This window comes from Geospiza fortis, unplaced genomic scaffold, assembly GCF_000277835.1.
Source record: "Geospiza fortis unplaced genomic scaffold, GeoFor_1.0 scaffold286, whole genome shotgun sequence".
NCBI classification, from domain to species: domain Eukaryota; kingdom Metazoa; phylum Chordata; class Aves; order Passeriformes; family Thraupidae; genus Geospiza; species Geospiza fortis.
The window spans coordinates 1,499,566-1,513,923 of record NW_005054444.1 but is presented as its reverse complement, the minus strand read 5'-3'; the positions used below and the strand labels follow the sequence as shown (position 1 = coordinate 1,513,923).

The 14,358-nt window shown below is 43.4% G+C and overlaps 1 protein-coding gene across 1 annotated transcript in view; it reads left to right on the top strand.

Moving 5' to 3' along the window:
- Positions 1–8,763, top strand: part of FOXM1 (forkhead box M1) — a 9,003-nt gene extending 240 nt beyond the window's left edge. The window contains 8 exon segments of the mRNA XM_005427411.2: positions 1–339; positions 1,993–2,141; positions 2,359–2,571; positions 2,979–3,107; positions 3,685–3,729; positions 4,685–4,751; positions 5,182–5,363; positions 6,576–8,763. The exon segment at positions 1–339 is cut by the window's left edge and continues 11 nt beyond it. Of these exon segments, the coding sequence (XP_005427468.1) occupies positions 1–339; positions 1,993–2,141; positions 2,359–2,571; positions 2,979–3,107; positions 3,685–3,729; positions 4,685–4,751; positions 5,182–5,363; positions 6,576–7,628 (2,177 nt within the window). The 3' untranslated portion in view covers positions 7,629–8,763.
- Positions 8,764–14,358: the final 5,595 nt, after the last annotated feature.

Here is a 14,358-nt window from a genome sequence, read left to right as displayed (position 1 = left end):
TAATTGACCACCCTACAATGCCCAACACACAGGTGGTGGCCATCCCTACAAATGCTGATATCCAGAGCATCATAGAGGCATTGACAGTGAAAGGAAAAGAGTGTGGCAACAATGGACCCAACAAGTTCATTCTCATTAGCAGTGGGGGCACATCCCGCTCAGCAGGTCCAGCAGCATCGCAGCACCTCCCATCAGAGAAGAAAGCCAGTGCAGCCATCAAGGCTGCAGTTAGTCAAGAAAGAGAGAAGAATGTTGCACAGATACCTGGTCTTGCAGGCAGTACAGCGCTCTGGCATTCAGGAGTTGATCCTGTGGTTGGACAGGAGCAGGAGACCAACAGTATGTAGCCTTTACCTTTTTTTTTTGTCTTGACAGACAAAGAAATGTGAAATGGGCTAAGGAGTACAGCACTTGCATCTTGGTTTTCAGTAATTATTAATATTTTGTTAATTACAAAATACCTTTGGATTGGGTTCTAATCATCTACATAGCTTTGCATATGTAGTGAAATCTGAAGGATTATAGTGGACATCTTTTTTTGGTGGAAGACATCTGGGCTTCTGACTTAAGTTTTGTGCTTTCTGTTTCTTGAAATATTAGATTAACATTGTCCTGTTTTGGTTGACAATAGTCTAGTTTGAGTGTTTTTTAGGCTGTAGCTCTTTTCAGAAATTGGGTGACTACACATGAAATCAGGAATTAAAGGTGAATTCTTTCCACAATATTAGTGTTGCAATACCATCTTTTTGCAGTGTGACTGGTGCCTTCCTTTTGACAGCTGAGATGAAGGAGTAGCAGGGTTACTTGTGGGAAAGCAGGATTATGATGAGGGGAAGGCTGTAGCCTACCTGGGCTAGAGTAAAGCCTTTGACACTGTCTCCCACAGCATTATTCTGGAAAAGCTGACAGCCCCTGGCTTGGTCAGGTTCACTTTTCACTGGTTTAAAACTGGCTGGATGGCTGGGCCCAGAGAGTGGTGCTGAACTGTGCTGCATCCGGCTGGTGACCAGTCACTGGTGGGGTTCCTCAGGGCTCAGGCCAGTCCTGTTCACTCTGGATATCAATGATCTGGATCAGGGGATCGAGGGCATCCTCAGTAAATTCACAGGTGACACCAAGCTGGGCGGGAGCGTGGATCTGCTGGAGGGCAGGAGGGCTCTGCACAGGGATCTGGACCGGCTGGATCCATGGGTCAAGACCAATTGTGTGACGTTAATAAGGCCAGGTACCAGGTCCTGCAGCTGCATTGCAACAACCCCAGGCAGTGCTACAAGCTGGGGGAAGAGTGTCTGGAAAACTGCCCAGCAGGACTGGGGGTACTGGTCAACAGCAGCTGAACATGAGCCAGCTGTGCCCAGGTGGCCAAGAAGGCCAATGGCATCCTGGCCTGTACCAGCAATAGTGTGTCCAGCAGGACCAGGGCAGGGATTGTCCCCCTGTACGCAGCACTGGTGAGGCCACACCTTGAGTTCTGTTTTCAGTTTTGGGCCACTCATGAAGGAAAGACATTGAGGTGCTGGAGGCTGTCCAGAGAAGGACAACAGAGCTGGTGAAGAGTCTGGAGCACAAGTCTGATGAGGAAGCGCTGAGGGTGCTGGGGGTGTTCAGCCTGGAGAAAAGCAGGCTCAGGAGGACCTTATCACTCTCTACAACTGCCTGAAAGGAGGCTGTAGAGCAGTGGGAGTTGCCTTCTCCTAGACAACAGATGACAGGACAAAAGGGTATAGCCTTAAGCTGTGCCAAGGAAAGTTCAGATTGGACATCCTGAAGAATTGCTTCCCTAAAAGGGTTGTCAAGCATTGGAACAGACTGTCCAGGGAGGTTTGGAGTCATCATCCCTAGAGGTGTTCAAGAAACAACTGGATGCTGCAGTCAGTGCCACGGTCTTGTTGATAACGTGGTGTTTGGTCACAGGTTGGACTTGATGGTCTTGGAGGGCTCTTTTAACCTTAATTATTGTGTGGTTGTTACGTGGGCTTGTTATCCCAACAGGCAGTGGTGAGACAATGAGCTCTGTGTTGGACAACAGCCTCACCAACATCCAGTGGCTGGGGAAGATGAGATCTGATGGGCTAAATCCCTCTTCTGTGAAGGAGGACACAGAGAAAGAGAATCAGATGCCTCTGCAGGAAAGAGTCAAGGTAAGTAGGAAAATACAAGAGCATGTGCTAAAACTTTTGATAAGGCAGTAATCTACATGGATCAGAATACTTGCAAGAATTAAGCATTGCTATCTCTAAGTAACCTGAGTTTGACCTTTACTGATATGAATAGCGGAACCCGGAGGATCCAGAGGTGTTCCATGGGCCTTCTTGTCAGCTTCATGAACATTCATGTATCACCCCTTCTGTCTTTCAGACTGAAGAGGAAGCTGCTGCTGCTGTTCCTACTGCTGCTGAGTCCTCCTCATGGCAGGATTTGGTGTCAGAACGACCTCCTTACTCCTACATGGCCATGATCCAGTTTGCCATCAACAGCACGGAGAAGAAGCGCATGACCCTGAAGGACATCTATACCTGGATTGAGGATCATTTCCCTTATTTTAAACATGTAGCTAAGCCAGGTTGGAAGGTAACAAGCAGGCCCTCAAGTTGCTGTGGGTGATGTTACATGCCTTCTGGATCAAAATGAAAAGTTGTTCCCCAGCCTGCAAAGCAAGATGGAAGGTCGTTTAAACATTCCACCCCAAATGCACTCTCACTCCAGATGTTCACTGTACCACTTCTTGTATCTCTTGCCTCATCCTACTTAAACAAGATGATGGGATGTTTGATCACTGGAGTGAGAATAGGGATCTCAAGAGTACATAGAATAAGAGACTGAAGGCAGGGTTGGCTGGGTACACTGTGAACATGAAAGTTTGGTGTTGTCTGCACTTTGGAATGTAATCCTTCTGCTAAGGTGGTTTGAGGTAGGCCTTGCTGTGCTGATAACAAAACTACTGCTTTTCAACCTCCCCCTCTCTCCTTTCTCCTCAGAACTCCATCCGGCACAACCTGTCCCTTCATGATATGTTTGTCCGTGAGACATCTGCCAATGGTAAAATCTCCTTCTGGACTATTCACCCTGATGCAAACCGCTGCCTAACATTGGACCAGGTATTTAAGGTGAGTTGCCTCATGCAAAGAAAATAGGACAGGTTCTCCAGTTTCTAAATGCCACACTAGCCTGATGCACCTTATTTTAACTGTAAGGTCAAGCTGCTTTGACATCAGCCTCTTTGTAGAAGCTGGATTCAGTCATTGCACTTGACAAATAGACAAGCTCTGCATTTGAAGGAAAAGGTGCTGCGGCTGTGCTTTTGATCTGGAGCTTCTGTGGGATATGTTTATTCTTCATGTGCTGTGCCAAATATAATCGTCAGGTTGTTCAACTTCTTTCCATGGGCCTGATTTAAATTCCTAATGAGAAGATTTCCACTGAGGCCAACCAGGTGTTTGATAAGTCAGTCATAGGATGGAATTGTCCTAGCCCAAACAGGTATTTTAGGAAGATCTTGTTAGAGAAATAGAACTCGGGAGTCTGGTATAGGTGTGTTTAGACTCTTGTGTTTTCTGCAGTGGGTGGGTAGAATTAACTTTTGTTTGCTCAGATTGTATAAGTTTAAAATGTCTGATTTGTCTCCCTCTTTGGTTGATAACTTCATCTTAAATTCTTTTCCTGTTCAATGCCTTCTGCCACCAGCCGCTGGACTTGGGGTCACCAACATCGCCTGAGTACTCTGAATCAGTAAGAATTACCATCTGGCTCGGGGCTTGATCTTCCATTCTCTTCTTGCCAGTCACTGAAGGAAGGGACAGCAGGCTTGGGGAGGGGGACTGGGTCACTGCTGCATCTACTCATACAGCTCCATGCTTACCCTTTGTGGGGAGAGGGGTCTAGCCAATGTTTGACTGCCTTCAGATGGTACAGTCTCTCGAGCTGCTAAAGCTGGACAGCTTTGAACAACTTGGAAGTCTACTGCTAAAGTAGACTGCAATGGACACCAGTAGGCTTCAGAGAACAAGCCCAAACAGATTTCTGGTAAAATCATCTCCATGGCAACAGTTCCAATATGTTCTGGGGCTCAGATCCAGAGAGAATAGGATCTCTCTGTGCTCCTTTTTCATTTTGGAATCCACTGCATTGTGAGTGACTCTTGGAAGGATGAACCTGTTTGCTGTTGCTCTCTCATTCAGCTGTTTCAACAGTGAAGAATTTGTAAACATCCAGTCAAACACTTTTCTGTCACAGCTACAACCCTGGCCTTCTTTCCATCTGCTCAGAATTCTGATCCCATTGTTGCCTCTGCTATTCCATTTGAACACCTATCTGGTCTATGGTTTGTATCGACATCTAATATACAGTAAAGCCATCCTATTCATTGTTCCTCAGGCACTGAGGGTGCCAAAACCAGCTCACTTCTGCAATAGAGTCTGCAGCTGGAACAGCTCTGTCATGTCTCTTTTCCTGCACAGCTTTTGGTAGGCAGCTGGCTTTGGGATGGCATGGCTACAAACCAGCAAGTGGCACAGATCTAGAGCCAGCCTGAGTGCTGGGTGCTAACAGCTGCTCTCTTTGCATTAGTCCAGCACAGACCTCTGGTTTCACAGTTCTCAGTGAGGCAGCAGAATAAATGTGGATTTGATTCTTTTAATCACTCTCTTTTCTCCTTCTCCTCTTACTTATCTCACAATGTCTGCAGCAACAACAGAATCGTCTTCCAGATCCTCTGAAGAACATGGGAAGCAAAACTGACCCCCAGAATTCACGTAAGTGTCCCCAGTGGTCTAGGCCAAAGAGAATCAATCCAATAAATCTGGAGCATTCTCCCAGATTTCTTTAGGAATAAAAGTGGAGTGTGTTATCCCTGTTTGCCAGCTTTTATGCTCCTTACTGCCAGGTTTGAAATGGAAAGCAGTGTTGCTGTGTCTGAGGGGATGTGATGGTGCGATGCTGGGCATTTTGCACTCAAATGGGGTGAGAGCCCAAACTTGAGGGGTAGGATCTGCATGAAAGATTATTCTCTTGTTCATGAGGCTTCTGGCTTAGTATTTGTATCCTTAAAATTAGCAGAGAAGGCAAGTGATCTGATCAAATGTTTCTTTTGGGGTGTCTAGAAAGACTTTCTGTAAGGTGCCTGGGTTTCAAGAGATAGCAGTGGAGAACAGGCAAAAGTGAGTCCCTTCTTTTCCATTCCAGGCCGAAAGATGAAGCCTTTGCTTCCTCGTGTCAACTCCTACCTGGTTCCAATTCAGTTTCCTTTGAGTCAGCCTCTTGTCTTGCAGCCTTCTATGAAGGTTCCTCTGTCCATGGCACAGGGAGCATCCCTTAACAGCTCAGAGACTTTGCAGAGCAATAAGCGTGTGTGCATTGCTCCAAAGGTTGGTTTCTTGCTTTCCAAGGAGTTTTCAGGGGGGTTAGTGTGGGTTTTTTTCCTGGTTTTTTTGTTCTTTTTTTTTTCTTTTTTTTTATAAAGGGGGCGAGGAGGGGGCTAAGGAAGATGTGGGGAATTTTTTTAAGGAGGGGTGAGTTTGTTTGAATTTTTTTGCTTACTTTTTTTTTTTTTAATATCTCTTGCCTTCAATGAACCTTTTCTTCATATGGTTCCTTTGTGCATCTTTACTTAGGTGCTCTAAAACTCCAAACTCCTATCAAGGAACTAATTAGTGATAATCCTTGCTATCCTTTACTGTCTCTAGGCTGACTACCACCTGCTAGTTTATTTGCTCTAAGGATGTTTCTCTAATTCACTAGAGGAAGGGGCTCTATGGCTTGGTCAAGACAATTTTTCTTTACTGCTGGGATGTGAAGAAAGAAGAGTGGGAGGAATGGCTTTGTTCTGATCCTAAAACATTCATATTTTTGATTGCTCTATAGACAAGTAACAATAAGGAACTTCTGAAAGGGTATATATTTCATGGAGTCTCTTCCCAGATGATTTCCGTATCTGCTGTTTGCTGATTCTGTGAAGAAGTTCACAGTTATTCCGGGCTCAGGAAAAACAGCTATTAAACAGATCTTTTTCTTGGCATCTCACTGACTGCGCTTATATGCTTAGACATTGTAAAGCTTTAGCTTCTTCCATCCTGTCTAACCATAATCCTATTTTCCTTTGTATGCCTGCTGCTTTATGTTCTCTCCAGCTATGATTTATCTTTCTCCTGTGCTCTTTTTCTTTTGATAACCTCATTTTTTTTCTCTTCCTTTTCCTTGGTTTCTGGGAAAGCTGTCCTCATTCATTTTGTTATTCCCATTTAGATAATATAAGAAAAAATCAAAGGGGTTATATTTTTTCCAGAAATATTCAGCTCTCCTTCTGCCTGTACTCCCAGAAGTTCCTCAGAGCAGGAGTGCTCTGAAGGGTATGACTTTGTCGCTTAGCTAGAATCCTTCCCATGTGATCCTTAGGCTTCTTTCTATCAACTTCAGAGATCAACCTCAGTCTGTTATAATTACTGCTTTCTGAATATCTTCCTCTTACCCTCTCTGCTGACCTTAAATGCCAGTCTTTCTTTTCTTTCCACTGTTATTTGGATTTTTGGCTAGCTGAGATCCTTGTTTACTGACTGCATGTCACCTGTGTTTCACTGTAGATGTCACTGTCTGCAGAAGAGTCACCCTGTTTACCCGCAGCTGCTGTCAAGGAGGAAGGTCAATGTGATGCAGGTTTATTTTCCCCAGCCCACTCCATACAGGAGAGCAGCTCCCAGCCTGGTGAGGAATTGTCTTCTTTCCCAGAGGGTGCCTGTGTGAAGGAGGAAGAAGGGTCTCAGCTGGATCCCTGGCTGTCCCCATTTGCCTCAACTGTAACAGTCAAGGAAGAGCCAAGCTTATTCTTCCCAGACTCATCCACAAAGGAGAGGAAACAGTTCACCACACTCAAGTCCCCACCTAAGGCAGTTTCTGACTCTTTAGTTATAAAGAGGAGGGAAAGGCGAGAAGTGGGCAGGTCCAGAAGGAAACAACACCTAGCACTGCCTTGTTCAGAAGAGCCTGTCCTTGTCCTGCCAGAAAGCAGCGGCTTGGACCCTTTCCGGTTAGGGGCAGACCATCCCTGCCCCCAGGAAAACCAGCCCCTTGAGAACATATCACAGCTCAACTGCTCACAGGGAGAAGAGGGGGCCTTTAAAACACCAGTCAAGGACATCTTTGGCAAATTGCCCGTTTCTTCCACTCCCAGCAAAGTTTCAGCCACTACGACCCCTTCACTAGAGGTCCTTGATCCCTGGAAGTCTGCTTCCTTAGCCAAAGGAAGTCATGAGCTGGACTTCAGTCCAGTGAAAACCCTTCAGTTGCCATTCACACCCCTCCAGGACAACCAGGACTTGTTGGGTTTTAACAGCACACCGCTTAAAAATCCTCTCTTTGATTCTCCTCGAGAACTGCTCAATACAGAATCCAGTGACATGGTCCTTGTGCCCCTCACAAGCTCTCCAGCGTTTATTCGTGACACTTCCAAGCAATCCTCTGTTGAACTGACACCCTCTGGCTTTACTGAAAACAGGTCACTCATGGAGGGCCTTATCCTGGACACCATGAATGACAGCCTCAGCAAAATCCTTCTGGATATCAGCTTTCCTGGTCTTGAGGATGAAAATTTAGGAACAGACATTAGTTGGTCTCAGCTCATACCTGAACTGAAGTGAACTGACCTGAGGACTGAATTTGACTTGTTCTGATGTTACAGAAAGAACTCCACTCTTCTGAGATTAATTCATGTAATCCAAGACAACTGCTTTTGACTAGTTCCCACATCCTTGGGAGCAGAGAGCATTGACTCCTGCTAAGCTGGGAAACAGCCCCATCAGCTGCTATGGGCTTGCTTTCAAGATGCTGTAGATTTTGAGTGGAACAAGATGATAGAATTTCTCTAGCTTTGTGCTAGAGATAGCTTCTCTCCAGGGATTCTTATCATGAGAACATCTACGTAGGCCCTGAATGGCATTTGCTATTCAAGGTATCAGAAGAAACAATAGTACAATAGGAAAGAGCCTGGGAATCTCCTCCTAGCTCTGTCCTAATATCCCTTTACTTTGTATCCCCTATTACTTAGTACCTTCTGTCTAGTTTTAATGGCTGTAAATACTGTACATTCCTTAAATTAGCCCTTAATTATAATAATAATTTTATTATTGTAGGGTTATGAGAATATTTGGCCTGATAAGTGTTTGACCTAGAACGTGTTGTCCATATCTCTTATATTCTTCCACCCTAGTTGAAAGCCCAATTTTTTATTTATTTTTTTTTACTTCAAAAACACATTGGTCTAGGTTGTCCTAAAGGCAGCTGGGACAAAGATCTAAAAATTTTTTTATATGTGACCCAAGTCAAACTGAAACAGGTTATCTGGATTGCAGCATAAAATCTTGGTTTGGCTTCCTTTCCCCAGGCTGGAATGGAGAAGAGCTTGGATCAAGCCATATAGTTCTTCTGATTCCAGAGGTCTATTATGTACCTAGAGGACTAGGTAGAGACACTTGCAGTAAGATGGACCTCTATTGAATGGTTAAAGCTGCCCTCATTACAGTCAGCAGTTCAAAATGTAAAAGGGAATATAAAATATATTATATTCACTTTAAATATCAAGGGAATGCTGATATTTCCACTAAAAATTGACTTCTGGAAACACAAGGTATGTATCGCTTGGTGCAATAGAACAACTCCTCCTCGTTCTCTAGAACTTAAGTTATGAAAGAAATTGCCATGGCAAAGATCTGATCCTTCTGCTTGCAGACAAGTGGTGACTGTATCCAAATACTCAATAAAGCTTCTGTGGGAACACGGCTGAGTGTTATCTGTACCACCCCTAGCAGCCTGCTGGGATTGGCCCATAGCACGAGCAACCCCTTCTTCTTATCTCATGTCTGTGTGCTTTGTGATCACTGAGTGAGCGACCATTTGGACATTTTCAGGCCTTGTTGGCCAAACCACATTGGATTTAGTTAACCCACTGCTTCATAAAACACACTTTTTCCTGCTGCTTATGGGTAAATCCTGACTACCTGAGTCAGAAGCATACAAACATCACAACACAACCAGCAGACTAATCTCTTTATCTTCTAAATGCAAAACAAATATTTCTTGAAAGTATTTCTACCTTCCCCTATAAACATAAAACCAATTTTAGATGTGTGTGTGGGTATCAGAACCGTAGTGCTCCTGTGTACTTGTTAGAGGTTATTTGCCCTCATAAAATGTTTCCAAACTTTGGTTTAATGCTTACAATTTCAGTCTTTCTGGGGTTACAAGGCTGCAGAAGGGGCCTAGTTTCGCACGCTTTCTACTAGTACATCTTACACAGCTGTTAACACTCTGCTTGGCTCTCTCAAGGCATCCTCTCTTCCTTTCATCTCACTGCTTGCTCCTGAGAGGATGTGTGCACCTAACTGACACCTGAGAGCCAGCTAACTAAGATCATGTTTCCAGCAAATACTGAAATTTTCTTGTCCTTGGTGTCAATTCCAGGCAGGTGCTCCCCTGCTGTCCCTGTCAGCTGAGGTGCTCTGATGGCCACCTCACATTTTATTTTGAATGTAATAGTGCCAAAGTTTTGTTTCTCTTCTTGTTATGTATTCCAGTGAGAGCACTTCTCAAGGCCAGTGATATCAAAAAAGGTGGAGGGAACAACACAAAAAAATACAATAAGCAATTCTGCCTCTTGCTCCCAGAAGAGATGTCCCAGTGTTTTGGCCAAAGTAGTTCAAAGCACCAGTTGGTGAGGACTTAATCACAAAGTATGACTATTTCTCTCCATTTATGTTTGCCTGATATTCTGCCTGGATGCTTTCCTTAAGGAAAGGCAGTTACCACCTGTCCCTCTGCAGGCTCAGAATTAGGGTTATAGTATAGTGGTGTGATCTTGTCAGATAGGGGATGCCTCTGTCCCCCCTCCTGCAGTAAGAGCAGGGCCATACTTCATGTCTTCTCATCAGCCCACGAGCAGGAAGGCACAGCTCTTCACACCCTTTGCACAGCACTCCCAGGGCTTCTCTGGGTAACGTGTAGGAGCATCCCAGGACTGTCCTTGCATTCTGATAACAGACAAAGCTGTTTAACACCTTCCAGCCTGTAAAAGCAAACATTAATTTAGGATTAAAATTTTAATGTATCTGGGACACACAAATCTACAGGGAGACAGCAAGTACTGTGGATGCTCTGCTCCTCTGACAACTGCTCAATACCTGGAGTGTGACAGACCCAAAGGAGAAGGTAATTCCCATTCATTGGTTGAGTGGGGTTCCTCCCATTATGTTTTGTCAGCTGCAAAGGACTGGATGCCCACTGAGATGAGGTAAGCAAGGACGATTGCCACCCTTTTACTTTGGCAGCTTGCCTGGTAGTGGAAAAACTTGATCACTTTCCCACATGGAAGAAAAGAGACCCTGTTTTACATTGCAGAAATCTTTTTATGAGGGTGCCAGGCCTTCATTTCTCCCAGAAGGCTGTCCAGTTTTTAACAAAGGTGAAAATTTCTTTTTTAGTAAAGCACCTGACTTCCTCTTTAAAATGCACAATAGACTCAGAGAGAAAAACGACAGGCTTGAAAAATGCGAGCTGGTTCCTGAACAGAAATAGCTTCTCTTCCCACTCCCCTTTTTCCAGAAGAGGTGAGCTACAACTGGATAAAAAGATATTCAGGGCATAACAAAGTATTAGCTGCCTGAGATTAAGAAGAAAATGTCCTGCTTCACTACTCATCTCAGACTGGCTTCTTGCTTTGAAACAAGCAGAGTTTCAGAATGTCAAGACCATGAATCTGAGCTGCCGATGCAGGTCAAGTGACACATTTGTCCTTGTGTTTCAGTTACAACACTTCTTGGAAAAATAAGCATAATAAATACCCAGTTACAGTTTGCAGGCAAAAGATTATGCAAAGCAGATTCTCTTCCACATCTCAAAATCTGTGGGAAGTCATTATATAGAGCACACTGATGAACTGTTTGCATACAAATATATAATCAGAATTATTTATCATCCACATCTGCTTTTTTTTTTGATGCACCAAATTTAAAACCAGAAACATCTAATGATGTTATTTAATAAAGTCAAGGAAAAGAGCCAGCACAAATTATTATTGAGCTGCAGTCAGACATGGATTTATGCTCCAGTGCCTGCTGTTGGTCTCTATTACCTTCTCATGCACGTAAAGGAGGTTGCTGCCAACAGGGCCTCTATTTAGCTGTGTAATTGGTAGAAGGTAGGTTTACTGTACTCATCTGTGGTTGCAAACAGGAGATTAGCTCATTAGAACCCTGACTGTTTAACGGATGGGAAAAAAACTCATCTTCACTGCACTTAGAAAGAATCTCTTAATATTGTTGATATTTTCTGTAGAACACTGTTTATCACTACCAGTATGGTATGTTTTCTTGGTGCGTTATATTCTTTCACATTTGATGTATTTTTCTGTAAATTTTAATAAAGACAAAGTTTTGGATAATATTATGCAACAGGCCAGATCATTCCATCTCAACTTTCTACTTTTCTCATGAAGAAACATGTTTAGATTACTTACATGTTTTGGGGTTTTTCACTCTGAATTCTGAGATTGCACATTTGTCTATGCACAAAGCTATTTTTCATTCTGGAATTGTGTTTCAGCTGGAATTTCTATTGTGGATAATGCATCTATATTGCAAATACCTGAAACACTTGATTTAGGAGTATTTATATGAGTGTGCTGGTCTAATCTGTCCTGAGTTATCAACATGTATTTTCCACTTCAAGCTTCACTTTAGGAAAGCTTCTGTTTGAAGCAGTTTTGCCTGCTCTCATGGTAGCCTTAAGGTTTTGGACAATTTGATATATTTAGTATCAATCCAACTCCTCCATGAGGGGAAGAAAGGTCAGGAATGCAGCAGAACTGACACCATAAAGCACATCCCTTGGAACTTGCAGGATTTCTGGAGATGCCTTCAGCATCAGTATGGTTTTCCAAGTATTTGCAAGTAATGATGTCAGTGACACAGAGTGGTCTGATTCCACATTTCTGAGCCACGCTGTAGCTAATTAGTGCCTGACAGTCTGCACTCTGCTATGCATACCCAAGGGACTGGCAGGCCACAGTGATAAGAGCTGTTTTGCTCTTTCCCATGGCTGACTCTCAAGTTTTATTTATTTGCTGTTTTATTAAAATCTTGAAGTCAGGAGACCATGAGAGAATCTCAGTTGCCATTTAAATCATGCCAAGGCCTAACCATCAAGAATGTAACAAACAGCTGGTGCACATAACAAATGCAGCCCAAAGGCTAGGAAACCAAAGGAGTCCAGCACTTAAAATCAAAAATAAAATTACATTGTTACAGCAGCATTGTTATCCATCAAATCCCTGGGGTGATAACACATCCCTCTGCCATTGTATGTGCATTGTGTACACAAAGCTGCTTCTGCACTACAAGTACTACTGTGCTGGTGATTCCATCATAAAATCCTGAATTGTCTGAGCAGAAAATAGCCAAAATGAATATCAGCCTCAGGTAGAGTTATTCCACTGGGGACAGAAGGGGCAGGAAACACAGGGAATGCAGTTCAAGCAGCCCAATTGCTTCTATAAATTAGAGCACAAGAATATTTTGCTCAGGTTAAAAAAAACTTTTGTAGCAAACCTTTTCTTGAAAAGACCTAGCACCTCCTCACTTTGTAAGGATTTTTGTCAGGTTGTCCTTCTTGGCTTTGATGCTTCCCTTTTTATGAGCTGAGCGAAAATTTTCCAGTTTTTGGCTGTTACAAACATTCTTTTAAAAAATCTATTTCACATCCTTAGCAGAGTCAGCTGGCAACTAAAATCTGAGAAGAGATTTATTCAGTACAGAGTGTGCCCCAGCACAGACTTGCTGGAGTGTGTGGAGATTTCTTCCTGAACTTATTCTTTGTGACTTCTAGCAGCTGAGCACGGCAACATGAGCTCTCTTGTGTCCAAGGGACTTCTGCTGGCTGCAGGGAGTGGGTGACACAAAGATCTTGGTCAGATGAAAATGTCTCAAAGAGTCAAATGGAGACAGGGTTCAGAAGACAAAGAATCATGCAATCATCTAGGTTGGAGAATACCTTTAAGATCATCAAGCCCACAACTAAACCATGTCCCTAAGTGTCACAATCTACACATTTCAAATACCTCCAGGGGTGGCGACTCAGCCACTTCCCCAAAAAGCCTTTTTCCAATGCTTGATAAACCTTTCAATGAAGAAATTTTTCCTAATATTTGTTTCAAACCTCCACTGGCACAACTTGAGGTTGCTTGAGAGCATAAAGAGTCAAAGGTTGGATAAGGACCCCAGATCCAACAGTCCTCAGGTTTAAGACTGGGGCAAAGTGATCAGCTACCACAGAAAAGCATTAGAGATGTGAAATACTTATTTCTGGTCTTGGGTTTGACTCTTTTACAAGGGGTGGGCCCAGTTCCTTGCATGTAGCAGCAAGGAGAGAATACACTGTGGAAAGTGCCAATTCACTGAGCAGGACTGAGGTATTGTCCCTGAAAAGCCATCCACAATGGGAGCATGACTTTAAAGATTTACTCTGTGAATACTGATGCTTGAATTATTGCATTTCTAAATGATTCAAGAGAACAAGAAGAACAGGAGGTGGGCTGCAACACCCTTTGGAGTGGCTGACTCCCCCACTGGTTAAGTTAATTTCAGCAAGTTGTGCTGCTGACTGATGAAGAAATTGATTGATCTCTGCTTTAAGGTGCAAAAGAAGCTGTTTACAAACAAATAAAACAGGAAACATCACAGTACACCTGGCAACCGCTGACAGGGAAGTTTTCCACAGTATCTGATGGGGGACTCTGAAAGTAAAACCTGTCCCCAAAGGAAATGACACTGGAGGCAAAAACAGCCATCAGAGAGATTCTTGCCTTCCAAGGACTATATCTGGGCTTCATTTTTAGCAAGATGAGATCTGCTCTGATTCTATGGTTAGCTGAGCACAGGCAAAAAGTGAATAGGTGATTGTCTTTTTTCTTTCTTCTTGCTGTTTCACATGGAAAAAAAGTTATAATAGAAGCCCATAAACAGCCACTCAAAGCACCTTGCCAAGACTCTGTAGGTGGTTTTAGTAATAAGCCCACACATATGCATACCAAATTAAGCTTTACCAGGCAACTCTAACTGTGCTGGCTTTTACTGCTCAAGTATTCAGCTCTAGGGACATTCTCTGGAAGGAGCCTTAATGGAGTAAAGTTTTCATTATTATTTCTATGGCATTATGTAGAGACTTGGAAAAACTTGCCTGTGTTAGTGTCAAGTGCATTCTTAGCCTCAAGCTAAGTGGATAATGGAAATATTGTTGTCCATACAGGTGGGAAGTGGAGGGACAGCAAAATGAAACAACTACAGAGAGACACACAGAGGAGAGACATCTCTGAGACTACAC